This window comes from Bombina bombina, chromosome 2, assembly GCF_027579735.1.
Source record: "Bombina bombina isolate aBomBom1 chromosome 2, aBomBom1.pri, whole genome shotgun sequence".
NCBI classification, from domain to species: Eukaryota; Metazoa; Chordata; class Amphibia; order Anura; family Bombinatoridae; genus Bombina; species Bombina bombina.
The window spans coordinates 104,213,744-104,234,934 of NC_069500.1; the positions used below are offsets into that span (position 1 = coordinate 104,213,744).

General features: G+C 39.6%; 1 protein-coding gene across 1 annotated transcript in view; it reads left to right on the top strand.

The window, feature by feature from the left end:
* The window catches only part of SPEF2 (sperm flagellar 2), a 439,169-nt gene that overhangs the window by 345,676 nt on the left and 72,302 nt on the right, over positions 1–21,191 (top strand). Inside the window, exons 27-28 of the mRNA XM_053699669.1 lie at positions 4,479–4,617; positions 20,936–21,061. Coding sequence (XP_053555644.1) covers positions 4,479–4,617; positions 20,936–21,061 — 265 coding nt within the window. The remainder of the gene's footprint in view (positions 1–4,478; positions 4,618–20,935; positions 21,062–21,191) is intronic.

Genomic DNA, 21,191 nt, shown 5'->3' on the forward strand with positions numbered 1-21,191 from the left:
TGGAGCTACCAGAAACACAAATGATTGTTCCATGATGATCTTGGAGATCACTCTTGGAAGAAGAACTAGAGGCGGGAAGATATAATCAGGTTGGTAAAACCAAGTAACTGCTAATGCATCCACTGACTCCGCCTGAGGATACCTGTACCTGGACAGGTACCTGGGGAGTTTCTTGTTTAGATGGTAAGCCATCAGATCTATTTCTGGAATACCTCACATCTGAACAATCTGAAAAAACACATCTGGATGGAGAAACCACTCCCCCAGATGTAAAGTCTGACGGCTGAGATAATCCACTTCCCAATTGTCTACACCTGGGATATGAACCGCAGAAATTAGACAAGAGCTGGATTCCGCCCAAGAAAGTATCCGAGATGCTTTTTTCATAGCTAGGGAACTGTGAGTCCGAACCTGATGATTGACATATGTCACAGTTGTGATGTCTGAAAACAAATGAACTGTTCTCTCTTCAGTAGAGGCCAAACCTGAAGAGCCCTAAATAGCATGGAGTTCTAAAATATTGATTGGAAACCTCGCCTCTTGAGATTTTCAAACCCCTTGTGCTGTCAGAGATCCCCAGACAGCTCCCCAACCTGAATGGCTTGCATCTGTTGTGATCACAGTCCAGGTTGGATGAACAAAAGAGGCACCCTGAACTATACGATGGTGATGTAACCACCAAGTCAGAGAGAACCGAACATTGGGATTTAAGGATATTAATTGTGATATCTTTGTATAATTCCTGCACCATTGATTCAGCATACAAAGCTGAAGAGGTCTCATAAGACAACGAGCAAAAGGGATCGGGCACGATGCTGCAGTCATGAGACCTAAACTCTTCATGCACATAGCCACTGAAGGGAACGATTGAGACTGAAGGTTTCGACAAGCTGAAACTAATTTCATTCGTCTCTTGTCTGTTAGAGACAGAGTCATGGACACTGAATCTATCTGGAAACCTAAAAAGGTAACCCTTGTCTGAGGAATTAAGGAACTTTTCAGTAAATTGATCCTCTAACCATGTCTTTGAAGAACACTAGTTGATTAGTGTGAGATTCGGCAGAATGTAAAGACTGAGCTAATACCAAGATATTGTCCAAATAAGGAAACACCGCAATACCCTGTTCTCTGAATACAGAGAGTAGGGCACCGAGAACCTTTGAAAAAATTCTTGGAGCTGTCGCTAGGCCAAATGGAAGAGCGACAAATTGGTAATGCTTGTCTAGAAAAGAGAATCTCAGAAACCGATAGAGGTCTGGATGAATCGGAATATAAAGATATGCATCCTATAAGTCTGTTGTGGACATATAATGACCTTGCTGAACAGAGGCAGAATAGTCCTTATAATCACAATTTTAAAAGTTTGCACTCTTACAAAACGATTCAAAATGTTCAGATCCAGAACTGGCCTGAATGAAATTTCTTTCTTTTGGACAATGAATAGATTTGAATAAAACCCCAGACCCTGTTCCTGAAACGGAACTGGTATAATTACCCCTGAAAACTCTAGATCTGAAACACACTTCAGAAAAACCTGAGCCTTCACTGGATTTACTGGGACGCTTGAGAGAAAAAAACATTTTCAGAGGTCTTACTCTGAATCCTATTTGATACCCTTGAGAGACAATACTCTGAATCCATTGATTTTGGACAGAATCTGCCCAAATGTTTTGGAATAATTTTAATCTGCCCCCCACCAGCTGAGCTGGAATGAGGGCCGCACCTTCATGCAGACTTGGGGGCTGGCTTTGGTTTCTTAAACAACTTGTATGTATTCCAACTTAAAGAAGGTTTCCAATTGGAACCAGATTCTTTGGGGGAAGGATTGGTTTTCTGTTCCTTATTCTGTCAAAAAGAACGAAAACGATTAGAAGCTTAAGATTTACCCTTAGATCTTTAATACTGAGGTATAAAAACTCCTTTCCCCCCAGTGACAGTTGAGATAAATCAAATCCAACTGAGAACCAAATAAATTGTTACCTTGGAAAGAAAGAGTTAGTAATCTAGACTTAGATACCGTCAGCATTCCAATATTTGAGCCACAAAACTCTTCTGGCTAAAATAGCCAAAGACATTGATCTAACATCAAATTTGATTATATTAAAAATGGCATTACAGATAAAATGATTAGCATATTGCAGCAAGCGAACAATGCTAGACAAATCAGGATCTGCTTCCTGTTGCGCTAAGCTTTCCAACCAAAAAGTTGATGCAGCTGCAACATCATCCATAGAAATGGCAGGCCTGAATATAAATAAGCTTTCCTTAGATAAGATTCAAGTTTCCCATCTAAAGGGTCCGTAAAGGAAGTACTATCTTCCATAGGGTTAGTAGTACATTTGGCAAGAGTAGAAATAACCCCATCAACTTCAATCTAACTGTTGGCAAAAGATACAACTTTTTAAACCTAGAAAAAAGGAATAAAAGAAGTACCAGGCCTATTCCATTCCTTTGAAATCATATCAGAAATAGCATCAGGAACTGGAAAAACCTCTGGAGTAACCAAAGGAGGGTTAAAAAACAGATTTTAAACATTTACTAGTTTTAGCATTAAGAGGACTAGTTTCCTCAATATCCAAAGTAATCAACACTTCTTTAACAAAGAACGAACATACTCCATTTAAAAGAGATAAGTAGATTTGTCAGTGTCAATATCTGAGGTAGGATCTTCTGAATCAGATAGATCCTCATCAGAGGAGGATAATTCAGTATGTTGTCGGTCATTTGAAATTTCATCAACTTATGAGAAGTTTTAAAAGACCTTTTACGTTTATTAGAAGGCGGAATAGCAGACAAAGCCTTCTGAATCACATCAGCAATAAAATATTTAATATTCACTGGGATATCATGTACATTAGATGTTGAAGGAACAACAGGCATTGTATTAGTACTGATGGATACATTCTCTGCATGTAAAAGCTTAACATGACAACTATTACATACCACAGCTGGAGATATCATCTCCACAAATTAACAACAGATATACTTAGCTTTGGTAGAACTGTTATCAGGCAGCAGGGTTCCAACATTGGTTTCTGAGACAGGATCAGATTGAGACATCTTGCAAATGTAAGAGAAAAAACAACATATAAAGCAAAATGATTAATTTCCTTATATGGCAGTTTCAGTAATGGGGATAAAATGCAAACAGCATAGCCCTCTGAGCATAGAAAAAAACAAGAGGCATATAGGAAGTGGGGTTTTAAATAAATAAATAATTTGGCGCCATGTATGACGAACAACGCAAAATGAAATTTTTTGCCGCTAACAACATCCGAAAATGACGCAACTTGCGTCATTGCAGACGCAACCTTGTGCAAGGAAACCCGGCGTCAACTAAGACTTTGCGTCACCGAAGGTACCTTCGCGGCAAAAAAATGATTGCTCCAAGAATGACGCAATAAACATCAGCATTTTGTGACCTCGCTAGCCTAATTTTGCCCGCGAAAATTAATGAAAAAACAGTCAATTTGAAAAAAATAACTTCCTAAATATGTTTCCCAATTTTGAAACTGATAGTCTGCAAGAGGAAATATACATAAACCTGACTCATGGCAAATATAAGTACAATACATATATTTAGAACTTTATATTAATACATAAAGTGCCAAACCATAGCTGAGAGTGTCTTAAGTAATGAAAACATACTTACCGAAAGACACCCATCCACATATAGCAGATAGCCAAACCAGTACTGAAACAGTATCAGTAGAGGTAATGGAATATGAGAGTATATCGTCAATTTAAAAAGGGAGGTAGGAGATGAATCTCTACGACCAATAACAGAGAACCTATGAAAAAGATTTTCCCGCGAGGAAAACCATAAAATCAATAGGTGTAAAACTGAATTGTGGGTGTGGTGAGGGGTGAATTTATAGGCATTTTGAGGTTTGGGAAACTTTGCCCCTCCTGGTAGGATTGTATATCCCATATTTGCGTGCGCTGCTATTACTAGTGGAGCTCAAATATCGCTTTTGCAAAAGTGATATGTTTTGCTCCTCTTGTAATTTAGCCCAAAGTAGTTTGTGCTAACAAAGGCACAAAAAAGGAATAAAAAAAAATCAAGCAAGATTTCCCTAATTACTACTCTGTCGCACACCGATAGACCCCCTAAAGCATTTAGGCCTATGACACAACCCCTGACACTAAAAACCCTCCCATCAGTAAAAAATACCTTGTTATTAACCCACTATTAACACCCTTTAAACACCAGAGCCCCCATCAGCAAAATCCCCCACCAATATTAACACCCTAACTGCCTGACCCCATCAGTAAAATTTCCCACACACACACACTATTGGCCCTCTAACCACCAGACTGCTTCCTTAAAAATCTTTAAACCCTTAAACATGAGTAATTTGTTCTGCAGTTTAGTATGCCACAAGCGATTAATAGATATCTATTTATTTCCATCCAGTATTTATAATGTGGATGAAACTCAAGCTTTCTATGTAATAAATCCAGTCCTGTTCCAATAGGTAGCTCATGAAGTACAGCTGAAAGAAGAAGAGGAAAATGCAGAACAGCAGATGATGGAAATGAAAGAAAAGGCACCAACAGCTGCTTCTCAAAAGGGTGCAAAGAAAAAGCCACCTAAATCACCAAACAGGAAAAAGGGTATTGTTATGTTAAAGCGAAATTTAAGGGACAGTAAAGTCGAAATTGACCTTCATGATTCATATGGAGCATGCGATTGTAAGCAAGTTTCCAAATTACATTAGTTATATGAAGATTAAAACTAGGTAGGATCATAGGAGCTCAGGAGTGTGCACGTGTCTTTAGCACTCTAGGACAGCAGTGTTTGCAACAATGTTTTTAGCAATCTAAAACATTGTTGCAAACACTGCTGTCACACTACTGAGTCCCTATTAGTCTACCGGTTGCATTGTAGGGACAGACATGATTCAGATTGGACATACAGTTGTAAACAACTTTCAATTTTACTTTTATCTTCAAATTTGCTTTTTTCTCTTTGTATTCTTTTTTGAAAGCTAATCGTAGGTAGGCTCATATGCTAATTTCTAGTCCTTAAAGACCACCTCTTATCTCAGTGCATTTTGACAGTTTTTCACAGCTAGACAGTGCTAGTTCATGTGTGTCATATAGATAACATTGTGCTCACTCTCGTGGAATTTTTGAGTCAGCACTGATTGGCTAAAATGCAAGTCTGTAATAACAACTGAAACAAGGGGGCTGTCTGCAGAAGCTTAGATACAAGTTAATTAGTTACAAGTGTATTAATATAACCGTGTTGGTTATGCAAAACTGGGGAATGGATAATAAAAGGATTATCTATCTTTTTAAACAAAAACAATTCTGCAATAAGACTGTCTTCTTACATGGAATTCAGTAGAGCACTCTGTATAAAGAAAAGCACTTATCCCTTGTGTACTAACCCAACTGTGCTAAAGCCAAAGGTAGTTATGAATATTTTACATTCCAATGTTTTTCACATAGAAGAAAATGTTCTTTTTATTTTTTTATTTTTTTTTAAATAATTTTTATTGAGGTTAAATATATAAAATGACAGACACATAGGCCCCAATTTATCAAAGGTCTTGCGGACCTGATCCGACACTGCGGTTCAGGTCCGCAAGACCTCGCTAAATGCGGAGAGTAATGCGCTCTCCGCATTTACCATTGCACCAGCAGCTCACAAGAGCTGCTGGTGCAACGCCGCCCCCTGCTGACTCGCGGCCAATCGTCCGCCAGCAGGGAGGTGTCAATCAACCCGATCGTATTCGATCGGGTTGATTTCCGGCGATTCCTGTCCGCCTGCTCAGAGCAGACGGACAGGGTTATGGAGCAGCGATCTTTAGACCGCTGCTTCATAACTTGTGTTTCTGGCGAGTGTGAAGACTCGCCAGAAACACGGCCATAAAGTTGCAGAAGTCATATACATATACAGGGAAAAACATAGCAATCGTGTTGCCACCAAATAGACAAATCTGTTAAGTCACAGTTATGCAAAAAATACTAGAGATAAACCTCACATTTTCTGTTTTGTTGCATAGAAAAGGAAAACTTGTAGTTACACACATTGTGTGTATATATATATATATATATATATATATATATATATATATAAACATTTTTAGCTTTCTCAAGTTTTATTCTAAAGATATATATAACTGAATTTATATCAAACCAAAAGTCAAAGAATGCTTTGTAGATATCCAATAAAAGATGTAAAAAATAAACATTAGACTGAGGTTCCCAAAATAAAAGAACAGTCAAAAAAATAGAAGTTAGAAAGCATATAGGAGCCTCTCTGGTTTGAGTATCTAGTGATATAAATTATCAGAAGCATCTTATAAGGCAAGTAAACAGTTAAATATAAAATAAGTAATGGGATATAAGGAAAAATACGGTATATCACAAGGAAAACCGCACGTATCACTCACGTGCACCAGAGAGTAACATATGGGAGGAAAAAAGGGGGGGTGGCAGGGAACCAGCCACCCAACTATACAAAAAGGGAAAAAAACATACTATCTTAGTGCCCATTAGCAAAGGGGGTGCTGCAGGTTTGGTGCTTAAAATATGTTTAAATACTGGAGATTAAAGGATGGTAAATAATGCGGAAATGACCTCTAAAGAAATCATAAGCCATGGACTATTTCTAAGAAGGCATAGTATATTAAAAGGTAGTTTATAATGGTTCAAAGCCAGATTGAGAATGCATCAACACTGTTCCAGAAAAGACAAGGCTCAGGGATACACAACAACTCCTGAAGAATTATAGTACATATAATTCTACAGGAGTATTTTAGATTAGGGATGGGCATTGGGGTAATCTTAGAGTTTTTTATTTTTCGTAATTTAGTGTTTATTATTTTTTGTAATTTTAGATTTAATTTTTTCGTAGTGTTAGGATTTTTTAAATATGTAATTTAGATTTTTTAATTGGTAGTTTTTTAACATTTTTATTAGAATAGTTATGTTAGGTTAATTTATAGTTTAAACTTAGTTTTTTTTTTCATTTCACAGGTAAGTTTTTTTTTTATTTTAAGATAGTTATATTTCTTTCCTATGACATGGAGAGTCCATAACGTCATTTCAATTACTAGTGGAATATTCAGCTCCTGGCCAGCAGGAGGAGGCAAAGAGCACCCCAGCAAAGCTGTTAAGTGTAACTGCCTTACCCATAACCCCCAGTCATTCTTTTTGCCTCTGTCAATGGGGGTTGTGTGAAGTTGGTGTCTGAAGATTTTAATTGGGGTCTAGCTGTGTCCATGTAAATCTCTAATAGTAGTGGTGGCTTTTAGCAGTTAAAAGACAGCGAGGAAGTCTTTGCTTTACTTTTAACACTTTGCTACCCCTTTGTGGAAAGCCAGAGTTGGTTACTCTGTTCTTTGTTTTTCCTACAGGTCCATGGCAGGGAGCATAGTTCTTACCACACCTTGAGGATCAGCATCTTGAATGCAATAGGATCTAAGGTAAGTGCCTTTGCCTTCTAGGTACAGGAGGGCTGCAGCACTTAAGGGGTTAATCCTCTTTTTCAGATCCATTCTGGGATTTAATAATCCTTTATTGTAAGGATTCATATTTGGGACACAATATTTTATTTTACTCAGTATGGCACTTAATCAGTATGAGATAATCAGTATGACAGGCTATGGGATGTAACAGGCTAATAATAAGATTTGCTTGTTTATTAACCTATATCTACTTTTTAATTAAATGTTAACAGAAACTAACTGCTTGGAGAGAAAGCAGATATAGCTAAGCACTGTGCAGGGTGCTTTTAGACATAAGTGAAATGGGGAAGCCGTTTTTTAAACTGTTTAAGTTTTTTTCTTCCGTGCGCTTTTGTTCCAAAGTATTGCGCAGTTTATATTGAGCCCGCTCACGTTACCCATACTTCGGGTTTTGCGGAGCAGTTGAGATCGATAGCGATCCTTTTTCTTCTGTGTTGCTACAGTTAGAAGTCTTTTATTTAAGCGGTCCCTCATTCTAGAATCCAAGTATATCGGAAGCTTTTGTGGGGATCGTCTTAGAGGAGAAGAATTGTCTACTGGAGATCCAGATTTTTTACTCTTGCTAGTGGGGTGTTCCTTTTGGCTGGTAGGCGCCTCAGGCAATCTGAGGTGTTTTTATCAATATCGACCTTATTGTTTAATGTTCTCTTCCTCCTTTTTAAATTTAGTTTGGTAAATAAAACATGTTTTGGTTGTTCCTTTTCTTACTGATTTTATTTGTACTAGTGGAACTTTTACTTCATAGCATGGACTCTGAACAGGATCAGTTTATCTCTATGGATAGATGTATATTATGCTTAGAGGCCCAAATTGTTCTTCTAATGCAATTGTGTTCCTCTTGTTTAGCTAAATCTTTCAAATTTAAAGATTCAAAGAAGTTACTTACTTCTTTGCCAACTGTCTCAGGATTATGCTGTGCATGACATGCCTCAGCTTTCTCCTCAAACGTCCCAAGCCTTAGTTGTTTCTCATACTGTGCCTTCTGTGTCCTCTCAACCACCTGGGGGTGTTTATTTACCTGGGGATTTTGCCGCTCAGGTTTCCTCTGCAGTAACAGCGGCTTTATCAGCTTTCCCTTCCTTGGGTAAGCGCAAGAGAAAGTCTAAACGTTTGCCTGATACTAAGGCTCCTGTCTCTAGAACTGCATTAGCCACTCTTGATCAGTTGTCTGATGAGGAGAATACTTCAGTAGCTTCTGAAGGTGAGATCTCTGACTCTGACACTTTAGCAGAAAAATCTTCAGAATCTGAAGAAGTGAATTTTAGATTTAAGCTTGAACATCTCCGGTTACTATTGAAGGAAACTTAGCTACTTTAGACGACTCAGAACCTTCGGTTGCTGCCAACCCTACTAAGTCTTCTAAACTGGATAGAGTTTATGATTTTCCATCTTCTGAGTTTTTTCCTGTTCCAAGGAAGATGTCTGAAATTATAGCTCAGGAATGGGATAACCAGGGGTTCCTTTTTCCCCTTCCCCTGTTTTTAAAAAGATGTTGTGACTTATGGCACAATGTACCTAAGGGAGAAGGAGCTATTTCTGCTCTTGCTAAGAGAACTACCATTCCTATAGAGGATAGTTGCTGTTTTAAGGACCCAATGGACAAGAAGGCTTACTTAAAAATGATCTATTTTCATCAAGGACTACAGTGGCAACCAGCAGCAAGTATTGCTACGGTTGCAGGAACTGCAACTTATCAGTGTGATGCATTTTCTGATCTCATTACACAGGAAACTACAGTAGAGGAGATCCAGGATAGGATCAAAGCTCTCAAATTGGCCAATATTTTAATCTGTGATACCAATATGCAGATAATTCATCTGGGAGCTAAGATGTCTAGCTTCACGGGACTAGCCCGCAGGGCTCTGTGGTTAAAATCTTGGTCTGCCTATGTTTCTTCTAAGGCCAAGCTATTGGCTTTACCCTATAAGGGAAATACTTTGTTTGGACCTGGTCTAGCAGAGATCATTTCAGATATTACAGGTGGAAAGGGATCTTTCCTACCTCAGGACAAGAGGAATAGACCTAGAAGTCGTCAAACCTCTAATTTTCGTTCCTTTCGTAACTTTAAGGGACTAAAGTCCTCCTATTCCTCTTCTAAACCAGATCAACCCAGATCATCTTGGAAATCCAACCAGCCCTGGAACAAAGGAAAACAAAACAAGACGCCTTCTGCTGACTCTAAATCAGCATGAAGGTTCCGCCCCCGATTCCAGTATGGATGTGGTGGGGTGCAGGCTTTCTCTTTTTCGTCAAGCCTGGATACGAGATGTCCCAAACCCTTGGGTGGTGGACATAATATCCCAGGGGCAGATCTCTCCTGTCAAGACTGTCCTCAAACCAAATAAAAAAGGAGGCCTTCTTAAACTGTGTAAAAGACCTATTTTATTTGGGAGTTATTGTTCCTGTCCCTCTAGCAGAACAGGGTCTAGGATTCTATTAAAATCTATTTTGTGATTCCAAAAAAGGAGGGAACTTTATGGCCCATTCTAGACCTCAAGTATCTCAACAAATTCCTCAGGGTTCCGTCCTTCAAGATGGAAACAATTTGTTCCATTCTTCCTTTGGTACAGGAAGGTCAGTTTATGACGACCATAGACCTAAAGCATGCATACCTTCATGTTCCCATTCACAGAGAACACCATCAGTATCTGAGGTTTGCATTTCTGGGCAATCACTTCCAATTTGTTTCTCTTCCATTTGGAATAGCCACGGCTCCCAGAATATTCAACAAAGATTCTGGGGGCACTATTGGCTGTGATCAGAACCCAGGGAATTGCTGTGGCGCCATATCTAGACAACATTTTGGTTCAGGCGTCATCTTTTCAACTAGCCCAATCTCATACAAAGATGGTGTTGTCTTTTCTTTGTTCCCATAGGTGGAAGGTGAATTTGGAAAAAGGTTTTCTTGTTCCATCTACCAAAAGTGTGTTTTCTATGGACTACAATAGATTCCCTGTCCATGAAGTTTTTTCTGACGGAGGTCAGAAAAACATAATTTATGTAAGAACTTACCTGATAAATTCATTTCTTTCATATTAGCAAGAGTCCATGAGCTAGTGACGTATGGGATATACATTCCTACCAGGAGGGGCAAAGTTTCCCAAACCTTAAAATGCCTATAAATACACCCCTCACCACACCCACAATTCAGTTTAACGAATAGCCAAGAAGTGGGGTGATAAGAAAAAAGTGCGAAAGCATATAAAATAAGGAATTGGAATAATTGTGCTTTATACAAAAAAATCATAACCACCACAAAAAAGGGCGGGCCTCATGGACTCTTGCTAATATGAAAGAAATTAATTTATCAGGTAAGTTCTTACATAAATTATGTTTTCTTTCATGTAATTAGCAAGAGTCCATGAGCTAGTGACGTATGGGATAATGACTACCCAAGATGTGGATCTTTCCACGCAAGAGTCACTAGAGAGGGAGGGATAAAATAAAGACAGCCAATTCCTGCTGAAAATAATCCACACCCAAAATAAAGTTTAATGAAAAACATAAACAGAAGATTCAAACTGAAACCGCTGCCTGAAGTACTTTTCTACCAAAAACTGCTTCAGAAGAAGAAAATACATCAAAATGGTAGATGCCAAAGAAATGGCAGAAGCTTTCTGGCCTTTTCTAGAACCGGAAAAGATAACAAATAGACTAGAAGTCTTTCGGAAAGACTTAGTAGCTTCAACATAATATTTCAAAGCTCTAACAACATCCAAAGAATGCAACGATTTCTCCTTAGAATTCTTAGGATTAGGACATAATGAGGGAACCACAATTTCTCTACTAATGTTGTTGGAATTCACAACCTTAGGTAAAAATTCAAAAGAAGTTCGCAACACCGCCTCCTGATGAAAAATCAGAAAAGGAGACTCACAAGAAAGAGCGGATAATTCAGAGACTCTTCTGGCAGAAGAGATCGCCAAAAGGAACAAAACTTTCCAAGAAAGTAATTTAATGTCCAATGAATGCATGGGTTCAAAAGGAAGAGCTTGAAGAGCCCCCAGAACCAAATTCAAACTCCAAGGAGGAGAAATTGACTTAATGACAGGTTTTATACGAACCAAAGCTTGTACAAAACAATGAATATCAGGAAGATTAGCAATCTTTCTGTGAAAAAGAACAGAAAGAGCAGAGATTTGTCCTTTCAAAGAACTTGCGGATAAACCTTTTATCTAAACCATCCTGAAGAAACTGTAAAATTCTCGGAATTCTAAAAGAATGCCAAGAAAAATGATGAGAAAGACACCAAGAAATATAAGTCTTCCAGACTCTATAATATATCTCTCTAGATACAGATTTACGAGCCTGTAACATAGTATTAATCACAGAGTCAGAGAAACCTCTTTGACCAAGAATCAAGCGTTCAATCTCCATACCTTTAAATTTAAGGATTTGAAATCCTGATGGAAAAAAGGACCTTGCGACAGAAGGTCTGGTCTTAGCGGAAGAGTCCACGGATGGCAAGAGGCCATCCGGACAAGATCCACATACCAAAACCTGTGAGGCCATGCCGGAGCTACCAGCAGAACAAACGAGCATTCCTTCAGAATCTTGGAGATTACTCTTGGAAGAAGAACTAGAGGCGGAAAGATATAGGCAGGATGATACTTCCAAGGAAGTGATAATGCATCCACTGCTTCCGCCTGAGGATCCCGGGATCTGGACAGATACCTGGGAAGTTTCTTGTTTAGATGAGACGCCATCAGATCTATTTCTGGAAGCTCCCACATTTGAACAATCTGAAGAAATACCTCTGGGTGAAGAGACCATTCGCCCGGATGCAACGTTTGGCGACTGAGATAATCCGCTTCCCAATTGTCTATACCTGGGATATGAACCGCAGAGATTAGACAGGAGCTGGATTCCGCCCAAACCAGAATTCGAGATACTTCTTTCATAGCCAGAGGACTGTGAGTCCCTCCTTGATGATTGATGTATGCCACAGTTGTGACATTGTCTGTCTGAAAACAAATGAACGATTCTCTCTTCAGAAGAGGCCAAGACTGAAGAGCTCTGAAAATTGCACGGAGTTCCAAAATATTGATCGGTAATCTCACCCCCTGAGATTCCCAAACTCCTTGTGCCGTCAGAGATCCCCACACAGCTCCCCAACCTGTAAGACTTGCATCTGTTGAAATTACAGTCCAGGTCAGAAGAACAAAAGAAGCCCCCTGAATTAAACGATGGTGATCTGTCCACCACGTTAGAGAGTGTCGTACAATCGGTTTTAAAGATATTAATTGAGATATCTTTGTGTAATCCCTGCACCATTGATTCAGCATACAGAGCTGAAGAGGTCGCATGTGAAAACGAGCAAAGGGGATCGCGTCCGATGCAGCAGTCATAAGACCTAGAATTTCCATGCATAAGGCTACCGAAGGGAATGATTGTGACTGAAGGTTTCGACAAGCTGAAATCAATTTTAGACGTCTCTTGTCTGTCAAAGACAGAGTCATGGACACTGAATCTATCTGGAAACCCAGAAAGGTTACCCTTGTCTGAGGAATCAATGAACTTTTTAGTGAATTGATCCTCCAACCATGATCTTGAAGAAACAACACAAGTCGATTCATATGAGATTCTGCTAAATGTAAAGACTGAGCAAGTACCAAGATATCGTCCAAATAAGGAAATACCACAATACCCTGTTCTCTGATTACAGACAGAAGGGCACCGAGAACCTTTGTAAAAATTCTTGGAGCTGTAGCTAGGCCAAACGGCAGAGCCACAAACTGGTAATGCTTGTCCAGAAAAGAGAATCTCAGGAACTGATAATGATCTGGATGAATCGGAATATGCAGATATGCATCCTGTAAATCTATTGTGGACATATAATGCCCTTGCTGAACAAAAGGCAAGATAGTCCTTACAGTTACCATTTTGAACGTTGGTATCCTTACATAACGATTCAATATTTTTAGATCCAGAACTGGTCTGAAGGAATTCTCCTTCTTTGGTACAATGAAGAGATTCAAATAAAACCCCAGCCCCTGTTCCAGAACTGGAACTGGCATAATTACTCCAGCCAACTCTAGATCTGAAACACATTTCAGAAATGCTTGAGCTTTCACTGGATTTACTGGGACACAGGAAAGAAAAAATCTCTTTGCAGGAGGTCTTATCTTGAAACCAATTCTGTACCCTTCTGAAACAATGTTCTGAATCCAAAGATTGTGAACAGAATTGATCCAAATTTCTTTGAAAAAACGTAACCTGCCCCCTACCAGCTGAGCTGTAATGAGGGCCGCACCTTCATGTGGACTTAGAAGCTGGCTTTGCTTTTCTAGAAGGCTTGGATTTATTCCAGACTGGAGATGGTTTCCAAACTGAAACTGCTCCTGAGGATGAAGGATCAGGTTTTTGTTCTTTGTTGAAACGAAAGGAACGAAAACGATTATTAGCCCTGTTTTTACCCTTAGATTTTTTATCCTGTGGTAAAAAAGTTCCTTTCCCACCAGTAACAGTTGAGATAATAGAATCCAACTGAGAACCAAATAATTTGTTACCCTGGAAAGAAATGGAAAGTAGAGTCGATTTAGAAGACATATCAGCATTCCAAGTTTTAAGCCATAAAGCTCTTCTAGCTAAAATAGCTAGAGACATAAACCTGACATCAACTCTGATAATATCAAAAATGGCATCACAGATAAAATTATTAGCATGTTGAAGAAGAATAATAATATTATGAGAATCATGATCTGTTACTTGTTGCGCTAAAGTTTCCAACCAAAAAGTTGAAGCTGCAGCAACATCAGCCAATGATATAGCAGGTCTAAGAAGATTACCTGAACACAGATAAGCTTTTCTTAGAAAGGATTCAATTTTCCTATCTAAAGGATCCTTAAACGAAGTACCATCTGACGTAGGAATAGTAGTACGTTTAGCAAGGGTAGAAATAGCCCCATCAACTTTAGGGATTTTGTCCCAAAATTCTAATCTGTCAGACGGCACAGGATATAATTGCTTAAAACGTTTAGAAGGAGTAAATGAATTACCCAAATTATTCCATTCTCTGGAAATTACTTCAGAAATAGCACCAGGAACAGGAAAAACTTCTGGAATAACCACAGGAGATTTAAAGACCTTATCTAAACGTTTAGATTTAGTATCAAGAGGACCAGAATCCTCAATTTCTAAAGCAATTAGTACTTCTTTAAGTAAAGAACGAATAAATTCCATTTTAAATAAATATGAAGATTTATCAGCATCAACCTCTGAGACAGAATCCTCTGAACCAGAAGAGTCATTAGAATCAGAATGATGATGTTCATTTAAAAATTCATCTGTATAAAGAGAAGTTTTAAAAGATTTTTTATGTTTACTAGAAGGAGGAGTAACAGACATAGCCTTCTTGATGGATTCAGAAACAAAATCTCTTATGTTATCAGGAACATTCTGAACATTAGATGTTGATGGAACTGCAACAGGTAATGGTACATTACTAAAGGAAATATTATCTGCATTAACAAGTTTGTCATGACAATTAATACAAACAACAGCTGGAGGAACAGCTACCAAAAGTTTACAGCAGATACACTTAGCTTTGGTAGTTCCAGCACCAGACAGAGATTTTCCTGAAGTATCTTCTGACTCAGATGCAACGTGAGACATCTTGCAATATGTAAGAGAAAAAACAACATATAAAGCAAAATTGATCAAATTCCTTAAATGACAGTTTCAGGAATGGGAAAAAATGCCAAAGAACAAGCTTCTAGCAACCAGAAGCAAAGAAAAAATGAGACTTAAATAATGTGGAGACAAAAGCGACGCCCGTATTTTTTTAATGCCAAATAAGACGCCCACATTATTTGGCGCCTAAATGCTTTTGGCGCCAAAAATGACGCCACGTCCGGAACGCCAACATTTTTGGCGCAAAAGAACGTCAAAAAATGACGCAACTTCCGGCGACACGTATGACGCCGGAAACAGAAAAGATTTTTTGCGCCAAAAAAGTCTGCGCCAAGAATGACGCAATAAAATGAAGCATTTTCAGCCTCCGCGAGCCTAACAGCCCATAGGGAAAAAAGTCAAATTTTTAAGGTAAGAAAAATATTTGATTCAAGTGCATTATCCCAAATATGAAACTGACTGTCTGAAAATAAGGAATGTTGAACATCCTGAATCAAGGCAAATAAATGTTTGAATACATATATTTAGAAAAAAGTGCCCAACCATAGCTTAGAGTGTCACAGAAAATAAGACTTACTTACCCCAGGACACTCATCTACATGTTTGTAGAAAGCCAAACCAGTACTGAAACGAAAATCAGCAGAGGTAATGGTATATATATAAGAGTATATCGTCGATCTGAAAAGGGAGGTAAGGTGAATCTCTACGACCGATAACAGAGAACCTATGAAATAGACCCCGTAGAAGGAGATCATTGAATTCAAACAGGCAATACTCTCCTCACATCCCTCTGACATTCACTGCACGCTGAGAGGAAAACCGGGCTCCAACCTGCTGCGGAGCGCATATCAACGTAGAATCTAGCACAAACTTACTTCACCACCTCCATAGGAGGCAAAGTTTGTAAAACTGAATTGTGGGTGTGGTGAGGGGTGTATTTATAGGCATTTTAAGGTTTGGGAAACTTTGCCCCTCCTGGTAGGAATGTATATCCCATACGTCACTAGCTCATGGACTCTTGCTAATTACATGAAAGAAAGACAAGATTCTTGCTTCCTGCCTTTCTTTCCAGTCTGACTTTCGTCCATCTGTGGCCCAATGCATGGAGTTGATTGGTCTGATGGTGGCATCCATGGACATCATTCCTTTTGCACAGTTCCATCTTCGACCGCTGCAGCTTTGTATGCTCCATCAATGAAATGGAGATCATTCGGATTTATCTCAGAGGATAAATCTGGACCCTCTAACAAGAGACCCTCTCTCATGGTGGCTGTCACAGGAACATCTGTCTCAGGGGACTTGCTTTCTGAAACCTTCTTGGGAAATTGTCACTATTGACGCCAGCCTGTCAGGCTGGGGAGCTGTTTAGGGCCCTTTAAAGACTCAGGGCCTGTGGTATTGGGAAGAGTCCTCTCTCCCCATAAACATCTTGGAGTTGCGAGCTATCTTCAATGCTCTATCAGCGTGGCCTCAACTGTCGTTTGTCCGGTTTATAAAATTCCAATTGGATAACATCACATCAGTGGCTTACATAAACCACCAGGGAGGGACTCGGAGTTCATTAGCCATGAAGGAGGTGACCCACATTCTTCAATGGTCGGAAGTCCACTACTGTCTCCTGTCTGCCATCTATATCCCAGAAGTGGACAGCTGGGAAGAGGATTTTCTGAGCAGACAGAACTTTCATCCCGGGGACTGCGCTCTCCATCCGGAAGAGTTTTCTCAGACAACCCTCAAGTGGGGGGGTTCCAGAGTTGGATCTGATGGCGTCCCGACAAAACGACAAGGTTCCAAGGTACGGTTCAAGGTCAAGAGATCCTTGTTTCTCTGGCTTATCTGTTTCCTCCGTTTGATCTCCTTCCACGAGTCATCGCTCGTATTAAACAGGAGAAAGCATCAGTGATTCTAATAGCTCCTGCATGGCCTCGCAGGATCTGGTTCACAGACCTGGTACAGATGTCATCTCTACCTCCTTGGACCTTCTACTTCAGGATCCTTTCCTTCATCCAAACCTAGATTCTCTAACTGCTTGGAGATTGAAAGCTTATTTCTGTCCAAGCGTGGTTTTTCTAAAGCGGTCATAGAAACTATGATTCAGGCTCTAAAACCACTCGAAAGATTTACCATAACATATGGCGTAAATATCTTTATTGGTGTGATTCTAAGGGGTTTTCTCTTTTCTTCAGGATGGACTGGAAAAGGGTTTATCGGTCAGTACTCTAAAGGGTCAGATTTCTGCATTATCTATGCTTTTGCAAAAACGGCTGGCAGATTTACCAGATGTTCAAGCCTTTGTACACGCTCTGGTTAGAATCAGGCCTGTGTTTAAACCTTTTGCTCTCCCATGGAGCCTTAATTTAGTTCTTAAAGTTTTGCAACAGTCTCCATTTGAGCCTCTGCATGTTCTTGATATAAAACTGTTATCCGGTAAAGTTTTGTTTCTGGTTGCCATTCCTTCTGCGCACAGTGGGGCTTATCTATCAAGCTCTGAATGGAGCTTGATGGCCTGTGTTTCTGGCGAGCCTTCAGGCTCGCCAGAAACAGCAGTTATGAAGCAGCGGTCACAAAGACAGCTGCTTCATAACCCTGTACGCCTGCTCTGATGAAGCGGACAGGAATCGCCGGAATTCAACCCGATCAAGTACGATCAGGTTGATTGACACCCCCTGCTGGCGGTCGATTGGCCTCAAGTCTACAGGGGTCAGCGTTGCACCAGCAGCTCACAAGAGCTGCTGGTGCAATGCTGAATATGGAGAGCGTATTGCTCTCCGCATTCAGCGATGTCTTTCGGACCTGATCCGCACTGTCGGATCAGGTCCGACAGACATTTGTTAAATAGGCCTCAGTGTCTGAACTTTCAGCTCTGCAGTGTGATTTACCCTACCTTATTTTTCTGGTTGAGAAATTTGATTTGTTTGGCTTATGAGACTGCTGGACAGCAGAATCTTGAGAGAATTACAGCTCATTCCACTAGGGCTGTCTCCTCTTCTTGGGCTTTCAAAATGAAGCTTCTGTGGAACAGATTTGCAAGGCGACAACTTGGTCCTCTGCATACTGTTTCCAAATTTTCCAAATTTGATACTTTTGCCTCGGTCGAGGCTTCTTTTGGGAGAAAGGTTCTTCAAGCGGTGGTGCCTTCTGTTTAGGTCCTCCTGCCTTTTTATCCCTTCCTGGTCATTTCGTGTCCTCTAGCATGGTATTGGTTCCCACTAGTAATTGGAATGACATTGTGTATTCTCCATATCATAGGAAAGCAAACAACATTTATGCTTACCTTGTAAATGTATTTCTTTACGGACATGGAGGGCACCATTACATATGCGGAGTCACCCGTATAAGCTGGCAACAACGTTTTTTGCACGGTTTTGGTATCCAATATACAGCGCCGCATATAGATGTGGCACATATATATTTCACGCGCCGCCCGCAATTCTTACTCTCATCAGTTAACATGGGACCGCGTAGCAAATCGATATCCAATATTCAGCGCAAGGACTTACGTGGCGAAAATGGAGAAATCTTACTCCATTTTCACCTTGCCACACAAAGGCAGCCGCAGCAAGCCTTGTGCTGAGTATGGAAGCACCGTAAATCCCGAAACTGCCTTCGAAAAAATAAACTAACACCTAACGCATGCGCAATATCTATCTACCTGTCAACCGCAATCCCCCACCGCAATAAAGTATTAACCCCTAAACCGCCAAAGCCCACAACACAAACTACCTATTAAAGTATTAACCCCTAAACTGCCAAAACCCACAATGCAGATAAATAATTTAATTACTAAGCCCCCTAACCTAACACCCCCTAACCTAACACTCCCTAAATGAACCCAAATGATCTAAATTACAAAACACTAAAGTTACTATTAAAATAAAAAAATAAAAACTTTAGGGGTTAACACTTTATTATAGTGTTGGCAATGTGGGTGGGCGGCGGTTTAGGGGATATTAGGTTTAGTTTAGTAGTTACGATGTGGGGGGCTGGAGGTTTAGGGGTTAATATTTTTTATAGTGTTGGCGCTGTGGGGGCCAGCGGTTTAGGGGTTAATAACTTTTATTAGTGTTGGGGAGCGGTAGATTAAGGGTTAATAATTATATTTAGTGTCGGGAGTGGTGGATTAGGGTTAATAACTTTTATTAGTGTCGGCGATGTCGGGGAGCGGCGGATTAGGGATTAATTATATTTAGTGTCGGGGAGCAGCAGATTAGGGGTTTATAATTATATTTATTGTCGCCGATGTCAGGGAGCGGCGGATTAGGGGTTAATTATATTTAGTGTCGGGGAGCAGCGGATTAGGGCTTTATAATTATATTTAGTGTCAGCGATGTCAGGGAGTGGCGGATTAGGGTTTAATAACTTTTATTAGTGTCAGTGATGTCGGGGAGCGGCAGATTAGGGGTTAATAATGATATTTAGTGTCGTGGAGCAGCGGATTAGGGGTTAATAACTTTTATTAGTGTTGGTGATGTCGGGGGGGGGCGGCGATCTCCATTGCCCAATCTCACTATTGATGTCTATTGGGAAAAGCGTGCACGAGCACCTCAAATCAGCCCTTGGCTTTTGTGAGGTATAGAGCTTAACACACCATAACGCACAGCACAAGGAGGCTTTTCAGTAACTTGTAATAACAGCGCTATGGAGAGTCCAATAACGCAATTTTTTGGCTTTATTTTCACACCCTGTTTAGCGCAAAACTCATAATCTAGGTGTATGGAAACTAAGTATTTATTTAGCAAAATAAGAATTAATTGGCCCAGGTTTTAGTTATGATTTTAATTTAATTAACATATCAGTCTGACTAAAGATTTTGTGGATATTTTTTGGAAGTTAAAAATCCTTAAGAGTCGAAAAATGACATGCTCTAATCCGTTAGAACATGTAATAATTATTCACTATCATATTTACTTGACAGCAGTTAAAGAAATAAATTTAAAGGGCAATAATAGTTGAAAAATGACATTCTAATCCATTAGAGAATGTCATTTTACTACTATTGACCCTGCTCTACTGCGTGTATAACACCCACAAAGTGGTTAAACACACAGTAGAAGTGGCACTCTGGACCCGAAGGGAACTGCTGGTCCTGAGTGGAACTTGCCACTCATCCAGTCAGCAGGGCTAGTTGCACATCTGAGTCGCACAAGTAGCCCTTCCTTTTGGATGAGTAACAGGTTCTGCTTGGCACCAGCAGTGCACCACAGATCCTAAACAGCACTTTCACATGTTCGATAGTCGTAATATTACATGCTCTAACGATAGAAAATTTCATTTTTCTACTATTATAGCCCTTTAAAGGGACAGTATACACTCATTTTCAAATAACTGCATGTAATAGACACTATTATAAAGAATAAGATGCACAGATACTGATATAAAAATCCAGTATAAAACTGTTTAAAAACTTACTTAGAAGCTGTCAGTTTGGCTCTGTTGAAAAGACAGCTGGAAAGCCCAGTGCAAGTGTCAAATAAGACACTCCCCCCTCCCCCTTCTTTTGCATATGAAAAGACCCTTTACACAAACAGGAGCAAGCTGGAGAAGGTATCTAACGGTATTCTCCTAAAACATTTGGGCTTGGTTAGGAGACTGAAAATCAGAGCAATGTTCTTTAAAAATAAGCAAAAAATAAATAAAAATGTATGGGCTATATAAATAGATCATCTACAAAACATTTATGCAAAGAAAAAATGAGTGTATAATGTCCCTTTAAGGTTATTTTTTGAGCTGTTGTCAAGTATATATGATAGTAAATAGTTATTGCATAACTAAAGAAAAAAAGATAATGCAGGTAATGTTACACAGCTATTTGTTTTCTTCAGGTGAAAAATCTCCTGGCCCTGAGCCAGCTACTTCTCTTACACCAGAAGAAAATGCTGAGCTCCAAAAGAAGCAGGAACTGAAATTAAAAATGAAGCAGGAATATCTTGCTGCCCTTACATCTGAAGGTAAGTGATGTGTAACATAAATAATGCATGATGGGGTTTTTTTTTAACTTTATTTGCTTCAGATATATTGGGGCATATGTATCAAGCTTGATGCCCCGTGTTTCTGGCGAGGCTGCAGGCTCGCCAGAAA